Source organism: Diabrotica virgifera, chromosome 8, assembly GCF_917563875.1.
Source record: "Diabrotica virgifera virgifera chromosome 8, PGI_DIABVI_V3a".
Classification (NCBI taxonomy): domain Eukaryota; kingdom Metazoa; phylum Arthropoda; class Insecta; order Coleoptera; family Chrysomelidae; genus Diabrotica; species Diabrotica virgifera.
Window position 1 is genome coordinate 178,835,337 of NC_065450.1, and position 24,668 is coordinate 178,860,004.

Consider the following 24,668-nt stretch of genomic DNA (forward strand, 5'->3'; position numbering starts at 1 on the left):
GTACTGAGTACAAATACTGATTACAAAATACTGATGTATCTGATCCTTGTACTGAATTGAGTAGGCAACTAAAAAACGGTAGTTCCGTACATGTAACTAGTAACGTTTTAAAAATATCTTACATGTCTCTAGTAGTCGTAGCGGTATGACTTTCGAAAACATCGAATTTGATCATAAGCGGGTGCATAATAGTATATTGTGCAACAAGTGCAGAAAGGTACTAATTTCTCACGAGTTTGAAAAGTTGCGGTACGAGCGCAAGCGAGTGCCGCAATTCAAACGAGTGAGAAATTACCTTTCTGCACGTGTTTCACACTATACTTTTTCTACAAGCCCAGTTTTTCCTAAAAATAAAAATCACAATTTCCAAACGACGATTAATTATAATAGGTACCTATGTGATAAATTTTAAACTGTATTTAATTAATACCTACTAATCAATTTAAATTCCTTATACCTAAATAAATTGCACAGAAATCAGTTAAAAAATTAATGCACTGCCTTAATTTGTTTAAATTTAAACAATTATTACACATTATTGACATTATATTTATGCAGTCACGGATTTACACAAAACCTACTTCATTCGACGTCTCTTGCACAGGTTGCTAAATCCTTATTGGTTATTTGATAATTATAAAATGTTTAATAAGAATAAAATTGTAAAATAAAACAGTTGTAACATCCATAATTTAGTTTCTATGCTATAGTTAAATATAATAATTGTCTTATAGGTTATATATTTGTCTAAAGTTTAACCACGGATGTAAACAGAATATAACGTTACTCAGAATGCGGTAGTCCACGGATGTAAACAGAATATAACGTTACTCAGAATGAGGTAGTCAACTGTGCAGAAAAGAACTTTGCGGCACAGAAACGTCACTTTGCGGCACAGAAACGTCACTTTTCTGCACACTAATGTCAAATATCTTATACTGTGAGAAAATATCAAGTTTGCTAACATAAAACGGTGCAGAAAAGTGCACTTTGAATAGTGGTTGTAGAAAAAAAGATATCTTACACTGAGTATTCTATTTCTACATACCTTTATAATAACAAGCATAAGTTAAACACTGCATTGATTGTGATCGCAAAAACGGTTCATTTGCTGATTAGGTTTTTGATAAAATATTAAATCACACAAAAAATACAATTCCCAACCATCATTTAATTTTTAACGATAAACAAAAGTCTAATAAATATATGATGACAAGTTTAAAATTGAGCGACTTTGTCGATAACAGTGTCAATAAATATTTTTTACCATGAATCGTTTTCCAATAATTGTGTGGATTTAGAAATACATACTAAACAATTTTTTGATCTGTATAAAGGAGATTATAATTTTGACACATTATGGTACTCCTTATTTTTCAAATAATATGCTCTTGTAAACGCATAACTTTGATTTATTGGCTAAAGCCACACTAAGTAGATACTTCACAAGAAATTAAAAATACTTAACATGTAAAAAATTCACTGTTTTAATCAGATATATTATATTCCCTACTATTGCGTCTACTATATTATATAATAAAATACATATTAAAACAAATAAAACTTGTAGAGTAGTGCTGATTGATACAACAGAGCAATAAAATGTTATTCATTCAAGATAGTGTAAAATATATCGCCGCTTATTCATTTCAGATATTTCCATCTCGCAAAACAAAAACACGTAAAAATTAACATCTGGCGCTGAGTCACCCGTCCCAAGCCCAAGAAAACTGTACGTCGATGACCAACCTTCCCAAGCTCGACCTGCGAACGCGTGAACTGATAGTAGGATGCGCAGAACGGTCTACGCAACTCGCCGGTGCCAGGTTGTGTCTGCTTAGGATCAATTTGCGCCGGTACTAAATATTGTTTAAACAGACGCCACCAAATATTCCTCTTATTATTCATCATTCAAATATGAACAAGAGGTTTTTATCTGTCTTGAAAATAGTTTATGTTTCCAATCCATAATTATGTCATCACTGGCAGTATCGCTTTCTTCGATATTAGCAGAAAAAATAGAAAGAGAGCGTTCTGGCAGACGACAAATGACCTGCTTGCGTAACTTCAAGGATTAAACGGGACTAGACCTCCAATTCCTAATAAGAAAAAAATAGAGATTTTGCAGAAGTCATCGCCAATTTCCATTAGAGAGGGCATCTAAAGAAAGAACCTCAGCAGTGAAGGTGAACAATATCGTATGCCTTTGTCAGATTTACAAACACTGTACGAGTTGAAAGAGTCCAGGCTAATATTTTCTCAACAACCTGCTTCAGAAAAGAGATGTTCTCTATACAGTATATTATGTTTGCACGAAGGATCCAGACTCGAAAGATTAAGTACTTAGCTTCTTATTCTGATAATTCTGATTAGACGAAGCAACGAAGCACTAAAAAGCCCAAAACCTAGGAATTTTGTGCAGTAAGATGAATCGTCATGCAACTTTTTGCATTTGATTAGAGAGAATGTCAGGCAACTTTGTTAACTAAATTCATCTAGGGCAAAAATTTTTGTGCATAAGAAAATGCATTTTAAAAGTGCATCCCGAAGAGGTGAAAATGAAAAATTTAGAACTCGGGAAATATTGATGGAAATGAGTTGAATTTTTATACTCGGGGGGTTTTGGGGATCGCTGAGCACGAATTTCATATCGGCGATGGTCTCCAAGGTACCTGGTGCCCACGGTGGAACTCATCGCCTAGGTGTTATAATCATTAAAAATCGGTCAATATCCATAACTCGGAGGGTTTTTGGGGTCGCCGTCCACGAATTTAATGTTCGCGATGGTCTCCAAAATACCTGGTGCACAGGATGGAACTCGTCGCCTGGAGTTTTATGTTATAATCATTCAAAATCAGTCAATAACCATTACTCTGAGGGTTTTGGGGGTCGCTGAACAAGAATTTCATGTGGTCGATGGTCTCCAAGGTACCTGGTGCCCAGGGTGGAGCTCGTCGTCTCGATATTATGTTATAATTATTCCAAATCATTTAAAACCACTACGCGGGGTTTTGGGGGTCGCTGAGCACGAATTTCATGACGGCGATGGTTTCTTGTTCACCTGGTGCCCAGAGTGGAACTCGTCGCCTGGAGTTTTATGTTATAAGCATTCAAAATCAGTCAATAACCATTATTCTTAGGATTTTGGGGTCGCTGAACAAGAATTTCATGTGTTCGATGGTCTCCAAGGTACCTGGTGCCCAGGGTGGAACTCGTCGTCTGGAGTTTTATGTTATAATTATTACAACATTTAAAACCATTACGCGGGGGTTTTGGGGGTAGCTGAGCACGAATTTCATGACGGCGATGGTCTCCAGGGCACCATGCTCCTCGGAGACCATCGCCGTAATGAAATTCGTGCTTAGTAACCCTTAAAACCCCTGAGTAATGGATATTAACTGATTTTGAATGATTATGACATAAAACTCCAGACGAGTTCCATCCTGGGCACCATGTACCTTGGGGACCATCGCCGACATGAAACTCGTGCTCAGCGGCCCCTAAAACTTTCAGAGTAATAGTTATTGACTCATTTTGAATGATTATAACATAAAAGTCAAGACGACAAGTTCCACCCTGGGCTCCAGGTACCTTTAAGACCATCGCCAATATGAAATTGGTGCTCAGCGACCCCCAAAACTCCCCGAGTAATGGTTTTAAATAATTTGTAATAATTATAACATAAAACTCCAGACGATGAGACCCACCCTGGGCTCCAGGTACCTTGAAGACCAATGCCAACATGAAATTGGTGCTCAGCGACCCCTAAACCCTTCATAGTAATGGTTATTGACTGAGTTTGTATGATTATATCGTAAAACTCCAGGCGACGAGTTCCACCCTGGGCACCAGGTATCTTGGAGACTATCACCGTCATGAAATTCATTCTCAGTGACCCCCAAAACTCCCCGAGTAATGGTTTAAATGATTTGTAACAATTATAACATAAAACTCCAGACGATGAGTTCCACCCTGGGCACCAGGAACCTTGGAGACCATCAAACACATGAAATTCTTGTTCAGCGACCCCAAAATCCTCCGAGTAATGGTTATTGACTGATTTTGAATGATTATAACATAAAACTCCAGGCGACGAGTTTCACTCTGGGCACCTGGTACCTAGAAGACTATTGCCGTCATGAAATCCGTGCTCAGCTACCCCCAAAACCCCCCGCTTAATGGTTTTAAATGATTTGGAAAAATTATAACATAATACTCCAGACAACGAGCTCCACCCTGGGACCAGGTACCTTGGAGACCATCGACCACATGAAATTCTTGATCAGCGACCCCCAAAACCCTCAGAGTAATGGTTATTGGCCGATTTTGAATGATTATAACATAAAACTCCAGGCGACGAGTTCCACCCTGGGCACCAGGTATCTTGGAGAACATCGCCAACATCAAATTCGTGGCCGGCGACCCCAAAAACCCCCCGAGTAATGGATATTGACTGATTTTTAATGATTATAACATAAAACTCTAGGCGACGAGTTCCACCGTGGGCAGCAGGTACCTTGGAGACCATCGCCGATATGAAATTCGTCCTCAGTGATCCCCAAAACCCCAGATTATAAAAATTCAACTCATTTCCATCAATTTTTCCCGAGTTCTAAATTTTTCATTTTCACCTCTTCGGGATGCACTTTTAAAATGCATTTTTTTATGCACAAAAATTTTTGCCCTAGATGAATTTAGTTCACAAAGTTGCCTGACACTCTCTCTAATCGAATGCAGAAAGTTGCATGACGATTCATCTTACTGCACAAAATTCCTAGGTTTAATGCTTCGTTGCTTCGTCTATAGTTGAGTCTTGATGTGCGTTTCTTACAATACCTTTAGAATTTCACAATTAATTATTTATTTTATGGTAAAGTTTTCAATCCTAATAGCAACATTAATAATATTGAAAAATATTAAAAATATTGATAAAAGATTTTTAAATTAAAAACTTATTGGTCCATTTCCCTGGTAACACCTCCATGGCTTTTAAAATTTGCAAGCCAGATGGATGCTCCCTCTTGTCTTCTTCGCTTCAGCATCCATCTGGCTTGCAAATTTTAGAAGCCATGGAGGTGTTACCAAGGAAATGGACAAATAAGTTTTTAATTTAAAAATCTTTTAGTAATATTTTTAATATTTTTCAATATCATTAATGTTGCTATTAGGATTGAAAACTTTACCTTTCAGTTGCCAGATGACGCTAGTCACCTACTCCATACACGTCAGTTGCAATGCGGGGATAAACTTTCATGGTTTGTTCACATTGAGCAGAGAACAGCAGGCCTACGGCTCTCCGATGATGACTCCAATAAGAGTCGAAAATCGTTGATTCAGAGTGCTGGAGTGCGCTTCCTGTTTTAAGTGAAAAATAAGATTGTTTTGCCTTCGCATTGCAACTGAATAAAAATGGTATTCGCGGTGTGCAAGTACTCGGAAGGGATACGCGAAACGATCGTGCGCGAATAGCGGAGAAATATTGCAACTTTCTTAAATAATTCATATTGTCAATTGAAATTGTCAAATTGACGTACATTTCATACCTATTGAAATTTAAGAAGAAAAATTATATATTGCTCCACAATATTGATATGATATGCAATTATTATATAAAGGTAAATTTAATTAATTATATTTTGCTTGCAGTAATGCATTTTAATAACCAATTTTATTTACTACATAAAATAGGGAACTAGCATAAATTATTAAATTCGAAAAAAATGTTATAAATCACAACAGAACATAATTTAAAACATGTATCAAAGATAAAAAAGTTTTGTTTGTCTTTCGTTTGGCCCCTAAAGACGATTAAAAATTCAAATTAAACAGGTGGTCCAAAACGCGTCGTGACATTTGGTTTTACATTTCGATGGCTTAACTTGCACAGCGGCTAACTCCGTTTTCTAAAACTTTATAGGAACACAAAAAAACTTCTTAAAATCACAGAATTGGTATATTGGGTAACTCCTCAATTCACATAGTAAATAGTTACGTTAAAAATGGACAACTCCATCATCAACATATTATGTTATAACTAGGATATTGCTTACAAAAAGTTATATGGAAGTTAACCGATTGGAGTTAACTAAATGGAGTTAGCCGATTTGCAAGTTAAGCCATCGATTTACATTTTTCCAATAAAGTAAACAGAATTTTAAATTAGACGTTATAAACGTCAGTAGAAAATACATTTATGTGACGTTACAAGTGTTTTTGATCGTTAGACCTATTCATAGAAAATTTGTACTTTTACAAAATGGTTTTATTTTCAATAGTAAACCTTTGTTCCTTTCCTTCAAAAACAGTATAAAACTACAATTTTAACAAACTGGTATATATTATTACAATGATATACGATAAATGTCATTAGAATATAAATATTTTTGACTTATTCCACGACGATGAGCTTGCCAAATACCCAAGTAGGTGGAGGCCAATAAACTAAAGAAGAAGAAGAAGAATATACCTAAATATAAGGTTGTGTCTAGGTATACGCTAACGTGTACGCAAATAAAAAAGTTAGAGTGTCAGTGATTTCTTATTTTTTATTTGTTTAGTGTTTGTTTTTAAATTAACTACGGAGTGTGGACAAGTCTTTAGTTCTTTTAATGAGTTTAAGAACATTTTAAAACAGTACGAAAAAGATAAGAGACTATAAATTAATATATATTTTTTTTAGTTATAAATGAAATAGTATTACCGCAAAAGATTAAAATAAAAGGAAGACCTAAAGCTTTCCCAATAATAATTAACTTGTTCTGAAGCTATTATCCTTGTGGCATTTTTGTAATCAACTATTCTAAATAAGAACTAAGCCACAATTTAAGTAAAAAATTGATTTTATTAACGTTTCGACTTCTAAACCGGATGTCGTTGTCAAAATACAAAATATTATTAAATTAAACAAAGATGTTGTTGCTTAGTAAAAAATTTTTTTTAATAATTTATTTAATCTGACTAATTTTTGTATTTTGACAATGACATCCGATTTGGACGTCTAAACGTTAATAAAATATTTTTTTTAGTTAAATTGTGGCTTATTTTGCATTTAGAATAGTTGATTATAATAATTCACTTACGTATAAAAATTATTTTAACAATATTTTGTACCTACATGTCATGTAAACTAAATACATATAATTATTTTGCTAACCTAAATATATACTTTTATATATACATTGATTTATTACAATTAAGTTTGAAACATCTGAATAGTTCTGCTTCCCTTCCCTTAACAAATATGTTTCTATCAAACAAACACTAAACATATCAAAATAGCATGTACCAAAATATATAGTCACTGCGCAAGCTAAATAATGACGTCACTGGCTTGATGAAGTTTAATTCGCGTCTACCTAACTTTTTTATTTGCGTACACGTTATCGTGTACCTAGACACAGCTAAATATAACCATAATAAAAACTAATGCAAAACTATGTGACGTCACGGGCCGTTTGAACTAATTTATACTGCAGAAGACTTTAAATATGTATTTCTAAGTTATTACGAGTTTTTGAATCGTGAAATTTTGGAAATCTCATTTTTAAACAAAACTGAACATTATTATATAATAAAAAAAATGTGCAAGTTCCCTATTGTTTACGTTTTAATAACATAACCTAAATCTTATTTTTTCTTCTTATTATTTTTCTTGAACAATTATCCAGTAACCAGGACCATATGATTGGCCAATATAATTAAAAGTGCGAATAAAAGTGCAGAGCGAAGAAGGTGTCGCTTTTCCGAACTTGCACGGTCCCAATTGTCCTTTTCATGAGCATTTTTCAGTGCGTAACAAATGATAGGAAAAAGGGTAAGTCCGTGATAATACACAGTTATGACATTTATTCTAACATGACATTTTATTTAAATCTGACAGTTATCTCATTTTATTTTCAATTTGGAATAAAAACAAATCAAATGTGTTTCTTGCATTTATAAAATGGTATTTTCTTTGATTTGTATAGTCTTATAAATTATACAGATTATATTTGTAATATTATTATCTAATTTAAAAAAAATTATTTGTTTTTATTATGGCGCCATCTATCGACAACTAGAATAATTAGAATAAATGTTATAAATGTCACCGACGAAATGTAATCACCGACGTGCCTTTTTTTCTGTCACATACAATTTAATGCGTTAGAAAGAAATCGAAAAACTGTGACGCACTGAAAGATGATCATAAGAAAAAGAATCTACATTTTTAATTTATTTTAAACATTTACAAATATAAAACAATAAAAAGTGCTTTTGTATTGAATTTGTCAGTTATATTCGATATTAATTAGGCTTATAACAAAAAATCAAACAAACATGAAAAATTACAGTACCTCATAAAAAATTTGATACCATTTTCAGTAGGCTGGGAAATAACCTTGTTCCAACTATTTGTAATTAAGTATATATCACGCGATGTGAGTCCTGTTACAGGGTTGGCATCGTCGATTCTACCTTGGTTAACAAAGAATCCTAAGAAGTAGCTCAATACTGAACCCATGTTTGAATATCTGCAACAAAACATTTTTTTATTAACAATAAAACACTGAAAACATTTGTTTTCAATACCTTCACAAAATATATTATAACTAAGTATTATTTTTAGCAGTTTTGAGTCCACTGCTGGACATAGGCATCCCGTAAATAATTCCATTGTATATTATCTTGACTAGCCTGAATCCAGTTATGCTTTTTGCTGGATGCAATAGTTATTTTAGAACCACGCACGAGACTGCCGTTGACCCGAACGACGCGATAGCGGAGTTCGGGCAAGCAGTCGAGTGCGGAAAAGAGACTTTCCGCATGAGTTAGGAACAATATTTTTCTTAGGGCCGTACGTTTGAAAAAAAGCCACAAAAAATAGAGTAAATTAAATTTTTATTTAAAAATGAAAATGCACAAATTAATTCTTTGGCAAAGTTGTCACAAAAAAACTTTCAATATAATGGGTTACCACAGTAAAAGGGCTATACGGGTTCTCGCTATTTGGTGGAGGCGCCTCATGTTATTTCTTATGGGAAAACGAATAAAATCGCTAAGGATCATTCTGGTCATTTTTGACTCTTTTTGTGTTGCAGGCGCGACGGCTCATCGGATCATTACGTGTGAGGGGTCGTTGGAAAGCGGAGGGGGTAACGAATACGTTAACACAAAAAACAAACGCAAAGACAGTACCAAAAGGGCATTACTACATATCTCCGTTATTATTGGTCTGATTTTAATGATTAAAACGTTAAATGAAAGAGGAGGGTATACCGAATACGTTAGGACAAAAAACAACCACACATAGACATTGCCAAAACGGCATTACAGCATATCTTCTTTGCTAATGATCCGATTTTGACGTATGGGGTGTCAAATGAGAGCGGTGGCGACACAGAAGCCAACTGTCAATTCTTCTTCTGTCAACGTTCAACATTAACTGTCAATTCTTCTTCTTCTTTTCCGTATAGTGCCTAACAGAAAGTGACGCGAATGACGTGACGCGAATGACGTGACGTGAATAACGTGACGTGAATAACGTGACGCGAATGACGTGACGTGACGTGAATAACGTGACATTTGAACGTGAATGATGTGACATTTACGTGACATTGATCAACAATGACCAGAGGGTTGTAAGAACTCATCGCTTATCTCAAGATCTCTTCTTCTTTTCAGTAAAAAAGTACAGGGTGGTCGCCCGGCCTAGCCTAGAGTTTCAAGAATACAGACAACTACACATACACATAGACATTGCCAAAACGGCATTACAGCATATCTTCTTTGCTAATGATCTGATTTTGACGTATGAGGTGCCAAATGAAAGCGGTGGCGACAAAGAAGCCAACTGTCAATTCTTCTTCTTCTTTCCGTTTATCGCAAATTATATACAGGGTGTAGTCAGAAAGTCAAATAAATTCTTCTTCTTTTCAACTGTCACAGTGATTCTTTAAGTTGTTTGTTAAATCGGTTTTCATAGTTCTTTCTGATCTGCCAAAATATTAACTGTCACTTCAGACATGGATGCATTGTCAAAGGAACATTAGGTAGGTATGTAACGACTAAACGACTTAAAGTACAGAGACACACGACTCATCGCTGATAACGTACACGACATAATATAATCATTCTTATGAGATGTCCAAACCATCCCACTCTCATGAATTTTATCAAATACAATGCAACGGTGTTGCGACAAAACAAACATTCAAATTCGTTTACAGACGCACACGCGCGCGCGCACACACACACACAAGCGCACACACACACTTCTCCATCTGACAAGTAGATCAAATCACCTTCTCATATTTCTTGAAGGCTACAACCTGTTCATGACGATCGAACGCCATCAGGTACATCTAAAAACCAACCAACAAAACAAACACATTATATTCTTTAACTATGTCCAACCCATCCAGCACCTACCTGTCATCGTAGAAAAAAAAAGACACTCCTTCAGTCTGCACTATTATTCTGAATATTCATATCATTTTTATGAAAATTACTGAATAAATATTTTCGCATTTCGCAGCTGTCAATTCTTCTTCATTATGTCGAGCCATCGTCAGTTCTTCTTTTCGTTTGTCACGTCAACTTCCTCTTTGCGATCTGTCAATTCTTCTGTTCCGCAGCAACCAATTCTTCCTCATTGTATTGCGCCATCGTCTTCTTTTTGATCGGTCAACGTCAAATCTTCTTTTCTCAAAGAAAATTAAATATTTAGCATTGCAAAAACGTCAAATCTTCTCCTGTGCCACTGCCGTCAAGTATTGGTCTGTCAACTCAAAAGGAAGTGCTGCATACAATAGGCAAGGAAATTTTCAATATAGTGAGAGTTAGAAAAACTTCATACCTAGGCCACATACTGAGACAATATGCTCAAAAGATTACGAAATAACAGTATACCAAACACTGCTGTTACACTCTACTGTGATTGCCAAAAAGCTATTAGATCGTATCTTCACTGTTATCGGTTCGATTTTGACGTATGAGGCGTCAAATACACAAACCCACCGTCCACTGCTCGACACGTGGCTACCCATTATTGTTCTGTAAAATAAACTAGTCAAATTTCCCCTTTTCTACAAAGATCTTTAATTATTTCGTCTATAAGTAATTTTTGATCAACCCCCGTATATACAATTACTAATTTTTTCATACAGTACAATAATTCACACGAAAATTCAAATCTGGATTTCTAAAATCTTTTATTTTATAATGTTTATTTCACTAGTAATTTTTGATCAACCTCGTATATATAAGTAGTAATATTTTTCATACATTTCAATTAAAATAGGTGAAATGTAATACCAACATAAATTTATGGTGATGACAAAAGAATAGTGGACATAGAAAAGTGGTGAAGGCATAAAAATTGTGGATATTTATCATAATTTAAGAAGCGAAGAAGAAGAATAACGAAAAGAAGAACTGACGATGGCTCGACATAATGAAGAAGAATTGACGGCTGCGAAATGCGAAAATATTTATTCAGTAATTTTCATAAAAATGATATGAATATTCAGAATAATAGTGCAGACTGAAGGAGTGTCTTTTTTTTCTACGATGACAGGTAGGTGCTGGATGGGTTGGACATAGTTAAAGAATATAATGTGTTTGTTTTGTTGGTTGGTTTTTTAGATGTACCTGATGGCGTTCGATCGTCATGAACAGGTTGTAGCCTTCAAGAAATATGAGAAGGTGATTTGATCTACTTGTCAGATGGAGAAGTGTGTGTGTGCGCTTGTGTGTGTGCGCGCGCGCGCGTGTGTGTCTGTAAACGAATTTGAATGTTTGTTTTGTTGCAACACCGTTGCATTGTATTTGATAAAATTCATGAGAGTGGGATGGTTTGGACATCTCATAAGAATGATTATATTATGTCGTGTACGTTATCAGCGATGAGTCGTGTGTCTCTGTACTTTAAGTCGTTTAGTCGTTACATACCTACCTAATGTTCCTTTGACAATGCATCCATGTCTGAAGTGACAGGTAATATTTTGGCAGATCAGAAAGAACTATGAAAACCGATTTAACAAACAACTTAAAGAATCACTGTGACAGTTGAAAAGAAGAAGAATTTATTTGACTTTCTGACTACACCCTGTATATAATTTGCGATAAACGGAAAGAAGAAGAAGAATTGACAGTTGGCTTCTTTGTCGCCACCGCTTTCATTTGGCACCTCATACGTCAAAATCGGATCATTAGCAAAGAAGATATGCTGTAACGCCGTTTTGGCAATGTCTATGTGTATGTGTAGTTGTCTGTTAGGGTGGGCCGAAACTGGACTTCAGAAAAAAAACGAATCAAACAGGAACGCAATACCCGTAAAAAGATGCGTATATGTGTAAAAAATACTTGTGATTTTTTGTTTTATTTTGAAAAAATGTCTTCAGCCCTCTACCAGCCCTTAAGTGACCTTGAAAAATAAATAAATAAATTAGGAACACAATACCGCTCAAAGTTTGTCTTTTACCGTGTATAAATCTTTTGTTTTTTTCTTATTATTTTAAAATGATTTTATCAGCCCTCTACCACCCTCTAACTAAAATAAAATCTCAATTTTCCAACTTTTTCCAAACACAAAATGTAAAATTAACTCCGTATAACTTTAAAGCATAAAAAGTATAATAATATAATATAAAAGTATTTAATACTGATGGTCTTGGTCGTGAAGCCTCGGATACAATCGAACAGTCCCGGCTGAGATGGATCGTCGAGAGTTATGGTACTTGTCGTCGCTTATCTTCTTAGTGCGAAATAAGCTTTCGGGTGAAACGCATGTTTATTGTTTATTTGTTGAAAGCCAAGACGAATAGATTGTGTTTGTTGTATTTGCGTGAATACCTAGCACGACCATAAATATGGCTGCTTTAAAATTAAATATTACAAGAAGTAAAGTAGAATGTCCAATTTTCGGTAACCCAGTCGACTTAAACTGTCATGTTTTACCAACGATAGAACATGTGCTTCGATGTTATTTGTTTATTCGTTATGAACTGAAGTTTACTAAATATTTTGGAAAGGAACCAAGTTTTAATGAAGTTTGTGAAGTGCTTGTGCCAAAAATCAAAAGTATATGGGAATCAGCGTCAATTCCAACCGTGTCAAAGGACCGCATCATGCAATTATTACGTAAATATCATAATAAATATTTAAACCTTATCAGATATCCAAAAAGCAAAAGAAATGTTCAATATGAGTTAAAGATTACCAGCTTCAAAGAGGAAACAAGGGATAAGTTGTTCGACATTGCTGCCTGTAAGTGTGATTTTTCTGCATGCAAGTGTGATAAATCAAGAAAAGTACCAAAGCAGGAACAGGAATTTCTTTTGGATCAACGGTCCACTAGAGATATGGCTATAGGAACTGTTGATCGTGAAACAACTAAAAAGTTGAATGTAAGGACGGAGAGACAAACAAAAGAAACAGAACGAGTACAAAAATTCAAATCTGAATTTCACAATATTTCTATGCCCAGCTGTTCTACTGAGGTCACTAGGTTATCAACAGACTCTGACAATTCTTCTTCATCTGAAGCCTCACCTAGTGTTGCAAATATTGATTTACCGTCGAAACCATCCTGTAGTCAAATGAGGATAAAGTTGCCCACATTAGGTACCATATGTGACAAATATGGAATTTCTGACAGGTCAGCAGCTGCTGTTGCCACAGCTGTATTAAAAGATGTGGGAATTATTTGCGATAGTGATACCTCAAAAGTAATCGATAAAAATAAAGTTAGAAGAGCTCGTCAAAAGAACAGAAATATCCTTAGTAATGAGTTTCAGTCTACAAATAAACCCATTAAGAGTATTTACTTTGATGGCAGGAAGGACAAAACCTTAGTGCAGGAAAAGAAAGGTGAGAGATATCATAAAAGAACTATTGCAGAAGAACATGTGTCATTGATAGAAGAACCGAATTCTGTTTATTTGGGGCACGTTACCCCATCTGCAGGCTCAGCCAAGTCAATTGGAAAGGCAATAATAGACTTTCTCATTTCAAATAACTTCTGTTTGGATAATTTAGTGGCGATTGGTTGTGACGGAACCATAGTGAATACTGGACATAAAAATGGAGTTATAACATATATCGAAAATGAACTTAAGCGACCTTTGCAATGGTTTGTGTGTGCCTTACATGCTAATGAGTTGCCATTGAGACATTTATTTCAACGTTTGGATGGAGCTACTACTGGACCTCGTCAATTCTCTGGAGTGATCGGGAAATTATTGGAAAAATGCGAACACCTTCCAATCGTAGATTTTGAAATAATTGAAAGTGATCTCCCAGAACTAACAATACCATCTAAAGAATTAAGCTCAGACCAGTCATATCTGTACGACATATGCCAAGCAATATCAAATGGCAACGTCTATGAAAATTTAGCAAATCGTAGCCCTGGAAAGTTAGCTCATTCCAGATGGCTGACAATGGCAAATAGAGTTCTCCGCCTCTACGTTGGAACCGAACATCCTACATCAAGATTGAAAGATCTTGTTCAATTTATAATTAAAGTCTATGCACCAATGTGGTTTTTTATAAAGCTTAATCCAAGTTGCACACAAGCCAGTTTGCATGTTTTCAAATCCATTACACTATCAAGATATTTAAGAGATGATCTTAAAAATATTATAGATGCAGTTATCCAACGAAACTCCTATTATATTCATCCGGAGAATCTTCTCTTATGTATGTTAACAGATAATCGTCAATGGGTACGAGAATTAGCTTTACGGAGAATTATTAAAGCCAGAAAAGAGAAAAAAGTCGGAATAAGGCAGTTTAAAATACCAGAAATAAACTTTAATGCTGCGGAGTATTTTGAGTTAATAAACTGGAGTGAATGTGAAGTAACGGCCCCACCAATGTTAGCTGACATACCAGATGATGAGCTGAAACAGTTAATTGATAGCTCTATAATTGCAGACTTTGACTTTCCAAAATATCCATGCCACACGCAAGCTGTGGAGAGATGTGTGAAATTGGTTTCGGAATCATCTTTGCTAGTTACAGGGCCAGAACGCAGAGACGGATTTATTCGATCTAAAATAAAATCAAAAGACTTTCTTGTAACTTACGATAACAAAGCACAATTTAAAATTGAATGAACGCATTTTTCTATTGATTTTTATTTCGCATTTTAGTGTGTTTAAAAATAGGATATTTATATTTTTGTTTGTTTTCGGTTTCCAATAAACTTTTAGTTCAGTTCAAATTTTGTTTTATTTCCCAACACCCTATAAAATGTGCAGTAGTTTCCCATATTTACACACAATTTTTCAGAAATAATTGTGAATTTATTATTTTTATTTTTGATTCAAGATCATTATCTGTTGGTAGAGGGTAGAATATCTTATTCTAAATGTATAAAAAAAATAACATGAACTCTTTGCATATAATTGAAACTTTTTACAGGTATTGCTAATTAAATTAAATAATTTTGATTTAGGGTTCACTTTAGGGGTGGTAGAGGGCTGAAGATGTTTTTTTAAAAATCCTAAAAAAAATACAGTGATTATACTTACCAAAAGGCATCTTTTTGGGGGTATTGTGTATTAAAACTAAACAAATAATTTTTTCGGCCCACCCTATTGTCTGTATTCTTAAAACTCAATTGGTGGTAAAAGAGGCCAGGCTAGGCTAGGCCGGGCGACCACCCTGTACTTTTTTACTGAAAAGAAGAAGAGATCTTGAGATAAGCGATGAGTTCTTACAACCCTCTGGTCATTGTTGATCAATGTCACGTAAATGTCACATCATTCACGTTCAAATGTCACGTTATTCACGTCACGTCACGTCATTCGCGTCACGTTATTCACGTCACGTTATTCACGTCACGTCATTCGCGTCACGTCATTCGCGTCATTTTCTGTTAGGCACTATACGGAAAAGAAGAAGAAGAATTGACAGTTAATGTTGAACGTTGACAGAAGAAGAATTGACAGTTGGCTTCTGTGTCGCCACCACTCTCATTTGACACCCCATACGTCAAAATCGGATCATTAGCAAAGAAGATATGCTGTAATGCCGTTTTGGCAATGTCTATGTGTGGTTGTTTTTTGTCCTAACGTATTCGGTATACCCTCCTCTTTCATTTAACGTTTTAATCATTAAAATCAGACCAATAATAACGGAGATATGTAGTAATGCCCTTTTGGTACTGTCTTTGCGTTTGTTTTTTGTGTTAACGTATTCGTTACCCCCTCCGCTTTCCAACGACCCCTCACACGTAACGATCCGATGAGCCGTCGCGCCTCCAACACAAAAAGAGTCAAAAATGACCAGAATGAACCTTAGCGATTTTATTCGTTTTCCCATAAGAAATACCATGGGGCGCCTCCACCAAATATCCAGAACCCGTATAGCCCTTTTACTTACCACGACGACGATATTGGTTTCCATGATGACGATTCAAAACCATTGTAATTTTCTACTGATCTGACTTTTAAATATTATGTCAAAATAATGTTATTTCATCGAATTATCAGTAGTAATTGCACAAGAGCTCTAAAACTATTGAATTTTTCCCGAGTGACACTTTGACAGTATAAATTATGTCAAAAGGTCACGAGGGCAAAAATTCTATATTAATTTTAGAGTTCGAGTGCAATTTGTTGCGATTATTTCATGAATAAAACTGTTCAAAACCAAAATTTTATTGTAATTTATTTGTGTAAGTACAAATTAGTACCTACTGTTAAACACACAGTTGTTATAAAATATTTTACGGTTGAAAGTCATCACTTTTATAACTTTTAAAACATTAATTGTCTAATGTCACTGAATCTAATTTTTCGTAGCAACGAAGGACATCTGACGCAATATACTTAACGACGGGATATTGTCAAAAATTATCACCTTAATTTGCATTTCTGTAGCTTTCTATTGGTCAGAATCTCTAATGAATGAAATAATCAGTAGTAATTGCACAAGAGCTCTGAAATTATTGAATTTTTCCCGAGCGACACTTTGACAGTTTTAATTTCACGAGCCGAAGGCGAGTGAAATTATGTCAAAGTGTCACGAGAGCAAAAATTCTATGTTAATTTTAGAGATCGAGTGCAATTTGTTGCGATTAGTTCCTGAATAAAACTGTTCAAAACCAAAATTTTATTGTAATTTATTTATGTAAGTACGAATTAGTACAATTAAACAAACAGTTGTTATAAATGTTAATTTGACGGTTGAAAGTCATCACTTTTATAATTTTTAAAACATTAATTGTCATTAATGTCACTGAATGTATTTTTTTCGTAGCAAAGAAGGGCATCTGACGTAATATACTTAACGACGGGAAATTATCAAAAATTATCGGGTACAATATCAAAAGAGAGTGAGAATAAATTGAAAATAATGCGACAGTTTTTCGAAAATTTGTTGTCTGGCAATAGCTATTGCCCAATGACAACAAATTTGAGTAAAAATGAAGCATTCTTTTTTTATTTATTCTTACTGTCGTGTGATATTCGTAAGATTATTTTTTAATACGTATATTATGGATAGTTTCTTAAATGTGACAGTTGTCAAAAATAGGAAACTGGTTGCCATTAAACAGAAACAATCTACTTAAAAAAATTCTATCGGTAATTTTCTACAGTAGATAATTCTCAGTATAATTTTAATCTGATTGGACAGGATTAAACACGTGATCAAATATCTTACTATACGATTGGAAGTTAAAATCATCATAAAATAATCGATTTAATTTAGATTTCTGTAGCTTTCTATTGGTCAGAATCTCCTATGAATGAAATAATCAGAAGTAATTGCACAAGAGCTCTGAAATTATTGAATTTTTCCCGAGTGACACTTTGACAGTTTCAATTTCACGAGCCGAAGGCGAGTGAAATTATGTCAGTGTCACGAGAGCAAAAATTCTATATTAATTTCAGAGATCGAGTGCAATTTGTTGCGATTATTTCATGAATAAAACTGTTCAAAACCAAAATTTTATAATTTATTTATGTAAGTACAAATTAGTACCAATAAACACACAGTTTTTATAAATATTTGACTATTAAAAGTCATCACTTTTATAATTTTTAAAACATTAATTGCCATTAATGTCACTGAATGTATTTTTTCGTAGCAACGAAGTGCATCTGACGTAATATACTTAACGACGGGATATTATCAAAAATTATCACCTTAATTTGCATTTCTGTAGCTTTCTATTGGTCAGAATCTCCTATGAATGAAATAATCAGTAGTAATTGCACAAGAGCTCTGAAATAATTGAATTTTTCCCGAGTAACACTTTGACAGTTTTAATTTCACGAGCCGAAGGCGAGTGAAATTATGTCAAAGTGTCACGAGAGCAAAAATTCTATATTAATTTCAGAGGTCGAGTGCAATTTGTTGCGATGATTTCATGAGTAAAACTGTTCAAAACCAAAATTTTATTGTAATTTATTAATGTAAGTACCATTAAACACACAGTTTTTTTAAATATTTGACGGTTGAAAGTCATCACTTTTATAATTTTTAAAACATTAATTGTCATTAATATCACTGAATGTATTTTTTTCGTAGCAACGAAGGGCATCTGACATAATATACTTAACGACGGGAGATTATCAAAAATTATCGATTTAATTCAGATTTCTGTAGCTTTCTATTGGTCAGAATCTCCTATGAATGAAATAATCGTGCTAATTTTATTAAAAGATGAACACAATAAGATAAATTTGAAACAAATTAGTAAATAATATCTAAATATTAGTTTTTCTTCAAACGTCAAATAATTATGACATTACTTATCTAACTTGATCCTGTCAAAGTTTGATGTCTCCGCCGGCAGCAGTTTTTTTTCCCATTTCTTTACGGCGGAGGGAAAAATGTTGTCATGGCAACAATATGAAACATGTCACAAAGCAACAATACGAATGTCATTAACAACAATTAAACATCATTTTTATTTACAGTAATATTAAAAGGACAATTAGTTAATGAGGCATTTTCAAAATTGAAACCGTGCAAAAATGTTCCCGACTCTTGATACGCATTGGTAATTGTTGATGATACTGATGGTCGAGCCCAACTTTCAGCAATCATTCCGACGACTTAACTATTTTAATTTCTAACATCTAGACGACTTTGATAGTTGTCACAGTTAATTTCGAGTAAAAATAGCGTATGAATTGTAATATTTATGGTTGAAAATTGCTACGTTTGAAGAAAAAATAGTATACTTTATTCGGCAAAGAAGCGACTTTTCTTGACTTGCCCTCTATTACGCGCCTCACTTCGTTCGGCGCGTAATATCGGGCGCGTCAAGAAAAGTCATGCTTCTCCGCCTCATAAAGTAATATACTATTATTGCATGTATTATACACGCACGCCGTGCGGGAAAGTGCAACTTTCGGAAACGAAATGCGTGCGTGAAAGTGGCTCTTTTAGCACGGCCGTAGAAAAAATTTATTTAAATTATTTATTTAAAAATTTATTTATATGAATTACAAATTTCTTAATGCGATGCAAGAAAATACAATCCTAAGTAGCCGCTACTTTTTATATATTGACCATTAGCTCTGAAGATGACTTTTATGTCGAAAGCGCTTAGCTAAGGAAATTAAAATACATTTACACACTTTAATATACTTCTTTCACTTCTTTCAAAAATTTATTTACCTAGTAATCTATTATCACTACAGCTATTTTGGCAGAGTGCCTTTTTCAAGTGATATATTTGTACTATGCGTCTAGATTTTATAGTCTTTAACTGAATAAATTTAGTCAGGGAGAGCTGTTTGTCTCAGGTTGGGCATGCACAATTATTCTGCATTTTTTATATTATTTATATCTATGTTCTTATAAAGATAGCTTAAAGCCTTTAGTTTAGATATAGAGAATTTGAAATTGGTCATTAATAGAATAGTTATGTAAATGTTGGGGTATAGAAAGTTTAATGCTCAAAATCTTATTGAAGGTTTTTATTTAAACAGTTTTCGGGCGACCGGTTTCGGCGTTTACACTTAATACGCCATCATCAGGCTCTTTCAGAAACTGAACAAGATCTATCTTGTTAGAACACTAACGTATTCTACACCAACCTAATCTAACGGGAAGAAATTTTAACATGGTAATTTCTTCAAAAAAACAAAACGCATATATAACATATATATAATTATAAACGCAGTTATAACAGCAAATCTAGTAGAGAAATATACAAATTAGTGCTGGATGACCATTTAATAGAACAAGTGATGAAAGCTTGAACTAGAAGTGGATGATCAAGTGAATAGTGCAAACAGAGCCGCAAGTTACATAAATAAAACGTTTTAAAGAAGTAGAAATAGCGGAATAGAAAAGAAAGGTAGAATTAAAGAAAAACAGTGATCACACCAATAATGGCATATGCAGCAGAAACACGACCCGACACAGAGAAAACAAAACGAAGACTAGAAAGAGCAGAGATGAAATCCCTTAAAAAATCGATGGTAAGACACTACGGAATAGATCTAGAGGTACAGATATATGACGGAGATTAAAGGTAAAGAACATTAAAAACTGGATAAGAAACATAAGAGTAGATTTGAAACGATCACGTAATCTGAATGGCACAAATAGAGTACCTAGTAAAGACGGTGACAGACGATTCCCCGTTAGAAATATCATCAGTGGGAAGACCAAGAAAACAATGAAATGAAAACTTACTGGAGCACTGACGCACCCAGGGGGGTTTGGGGGTTAAACCCCTCCCAGAGCATATAAAAAATATACAAAGAATAGTAGCAAAGTGTAGCTTTTTCTTTCACAAACAATACAAAACAAAATCGGTGCCCATGCTAACCCCCTCACCCCAGAGGACAATTCTAGGTGAGCCCACTGTACTAGAAGCAAATTGAAAAACAAAGAGTAATGTCTAAAAAAAGAAGAAAAATAACAAAAATCGTTCATGTCGGTTTGATTTCACAGTGACGAAATACTGATAAGACTTTTAAAATTAAACAATATGACCTTAAAGTATCAGACTCTATAACCACCACCGGTGAGATAAATATTTAACAAGTGAGTAAAAAAAACAACAAATTCAGTCTCCAAATGATAAGATTAAACGGAAAAAATAGAATTATAAATAGTTTACTTGTTTCAAGTAGATAATACATAGTGTTTTAAAATAAAAAAATACTTACGGGAATAATATTCATCCACTCACTAAAGGAACGACTGATAACAACATGTATTTACTAGCAATTTACAATATACCTACTCAAATATTCTTAACTCTGAATTGATACTACTAAGTAATCTTATTTGAACAATAGTAGTTGTTGATTGTAATTACATAGTGAAATTCTAACGTTTAAATCTCGTGTTGAGTGTAATGCATCATGATTGATGGTTATGCAATAACTACTTACACGTCATTTTAAAAACAATGACGATTCTTTAGTTAGTCAATTGTTTCATAAAAATGCAATAAACCATGGTTCTTGTTTGTTATCCTAAGATAGTAAAGGTATGAATGATTTAAACAAAATGTAATGAGTTAACCTTCGGAAGATTGATAAACAAATATTTTAAATAATCTTATTAATGTTACTATTACTAAATATTATTAATTTTATCTTATCAAATTGGATAGATAGAATACATTCACAATACGCCGATAAAATTCAATTCAAAACAAGCAGAAAATGCAAGCATTATACTGCCCTACTAAGAAAGAACCCCGTATCTCCAAAATTTCAAAATTTGAGATATTTGCACCATATGAATAATTATGATTTATATAACATATTCACATAGAGGAAACCCCGTATTTTACATTTCCAAATATTTTATGGAAGGAAATAGTTTCCCCGTAAACGCCAAAAATGACTATTCGCGTTTTTCTCAAAACTAGCTATAGTGGAGATACGGGGGTTCTTTCTTAGTAGGGCAGTATAGGCCTGGATCCCGTGTACCAAAAGTTTATAGTTAAGTTTAACAGCAAGCTGAAAATTTGTTAATAGCTTAAGGGTGTCTAGTCGGAAAAACTTTGATATATGGGAACACTGGAGCAGGGAAAGATTTAACTGTGAAACAGGTAAAAATTTGGAATGGTCAGACCACGAAAACGTCACATGTATTTTGGCCGACAGAACTTCCAATTGATTTGTTACCGTTTCATTAAACTCCCATGCAAAAATCAGACTGCTATTTATCACCTGTCATAATTCTTGTGACATATTCTACGTGTTCCACTCATTATAATTCCCATTTGGTGATAAATAGCAGCCTGATTTTTGCATGAGAGTTAAATGAAAGGGTAATAAATCAAGTGGAAGTTCTGTCGGACAAAATACATGTGAAGTTTTCGTGGTCTGACCGTTCCAAATTTTTAACCAGTTCCACAATTAAATCTTTTTCTGTTCCAGTGTTCCTATATATCAAAGTTTGTCCGACTAGACAACCTTAAGCTATGAACACATTTTCAGCTTGCTATTAATTAACTTTTTTTTGGTACGCGTGATCCAGACCTATATAATATGAAAAAATGTTTGTCCGACAAATATGTTGGGCATTTTAATAAGTCTGACACGTAGAACATGTCAAATGACAGAAATTATGTTGGAAATAAAAATCAGTCTGATTTTTGCATGAGAGTTTAATGAAAGGGTAACAACAAATCAATTGGAAGTTCTGTCCGACAAAATAAATGAAACGTTTTCGTAGTCTGACGTTCGAAACGTGTAACCTGTTCCACAATTAAAACTTTTGCTGTTCCATTGTTCTCGTACATCAAAGTTTGTCCGACCAGACACCGTTAAGCTATTAACAAATTTTCAGCTTGATATTAATAAACTTTTTTTTGTACGAGGGATCCAGACTTATTATCATTAGGAAAACTTTGTTTACGGTTAGAAAACATCATTTATTAATATCACTGTATATTTATATAGAGTGTCCCAAAAGTAGTGGAACGGTCGAAAATTTCGCGAACTAAACATCGGATCGAAAAACTGAAAAATACGTGTTCAATCCTTTTTAAAAATCTATCCAATGACAGCAAACACCAATTCCCACTACACCCCCTGGAGGTGGGGTGGGGGGTAACTTTAAAATCTTAAATGGAAACCCCAGTTTTTCTTGCAAATTTGGATTCGTTACGTAAAAGTAGGCAACTTTTATTCAAGACGTTTTTTCGAACTGTGGATAGATGGCGCTATAATTGGGAAAAACGATTTATCCTAATACCATAGGTAAATTATAGAAACGGTCTAATATCTCACGAAATACACTTCTAAATAAAAAACCAAAAAACAGATTTTTAATCTTTTTTGAAAACCTATCGGATAACACCAAACATGACCCTCCAACCCACCCCCTGGATGTGGGGTGGAGGTAACTTTAAAATCTTAAATAGCAACCCCCACTTTTTATTGCAGACTCTGATTCGTCACAAAAAATTAAGCAACATTTATTCGAAACATTTTTTAAAATTTCTGATAGATGACGCTAATAAATCGAAATTTTCCAATTAAGGCGCCATCTATTAACAATTCTAAAAAATGGTTCGAATAAATGTTGCTTAATTTTTCATGACGACTCCGAATCTGTAATAAAAAGTGGGGGTTGCTATTTAAGATTTTAAAATTACCCCCCACCCCACATTCAGGGGGTGGGGTTGGAGGGTCATGTTTGGTGTTATTCGATAGGTTTTCGAAAAAGATTAAAAATCTGTTTTTAGTTTCTCATTTGGAAGTGTATTTCGTGAGATATTAGACCGTTTCTATAATTTACCTATGGTATCAGGATAAACCGTTTTTCCCAATTATAGCGCCATCTATCCACAGTTCGAAAAAATGTTTTGAATAAAAGTTGCTTACTTTTATGCAACAAATTAAAATCTGCAAGAAAAACTGGGGGTTTCCATTTGAGATTTTAAAGTTACCCCCACCCCACCTCCAGGGGGTGTAGTGGGGATTGGTGTTTGGTGTCATTGGATAAATTTTTGAAAATGATTGAACACGCATTTTTCAGTTTTTCGATCCGATGTTTAGTTCGCGAAATATTCGACCGTTCCACTACTTTTGGGACACCCTGTATAATATAATATAAGTCGAAAATTCGATTTTTCGACTTTGATATCGGTTATATAGAATTTTTCTTCTTCCCATTGCTAATGTGTCTCGATCTAATCTAAATATTCTCTTTTCAACGAAAACTTTTCGTTTAAAAATTTACAAAAGTGTGTGTGTTATTTCGTTGCCGCTCCTGAAATATCTAGAGGCCATGTAGCGATGGATTCCTATGTAGTTTTGTCTTCTGAATCCAATTCTGAAAACGGCATTTCGCTATCTCTAACCATCTTCGAGATATCCGACCTCAAAGTCGTCATTGTGACGTCACAAGCCTCCTTTAAATTTTCATTTTCTTCCGACATAGAAACGTCAACTCTACTTTGTTTTCGTTTGACGTAACTAAACGTCAACATAAAATTGAAATGTCAGATAAACAAATTTTATTTATTTATGATAATGTAATGTTAAGTTATAGGTCTGGATCCCGCGTATGAAAAAAAAAGTTGATTAATAGCAAGCTGAAAATTTTTTAATAGCTTAAGGGTGTCTAGTCGGACAAACTTTGATATATGGGAACACTGGAACAGGGGAAGTTTTAATTGTGGAACAGGTTAAAAATTTGGAACGGGCAGACAACGAAAACGGCACATGTATTTTGTCCGACAG

At 34.2% G+C, this 24,668-nt stretch overlaps 1 protein-coding gene across 4 annotated transcripts in view; it reads right to left on the reverse strand.

Annotated features, from left to right (window-relative positions):
* The window catches only part of LOC114337834 (neuroglobin-like), a 115,947-nt gene that overhangs the window by 16,872 nt on the left and 74,407 nt on the right, over positions 1-24,668 (reverse strand). For 3 of the 4 annotated variants that reach the window (XM_050658614.1, XM_050658612.1, XM_050658613.1), the window contains exon 2: positions 8,337-8,513. In XM_050658614.1, coding sequence (XP_050514571.1) covers positions 8,337-8,503 — 167 coding nt within the window. In that variant the 5' untranslated portion in view covers positions 8,504-8,513. Of the gene's footprint in view, positions 1-8,336; positions 8,514-21,128; positions 21,480-24,668 lie in introns of those variants that run through there. The other variant, XM_050658611.1, reaches the window with a different exon arrangement.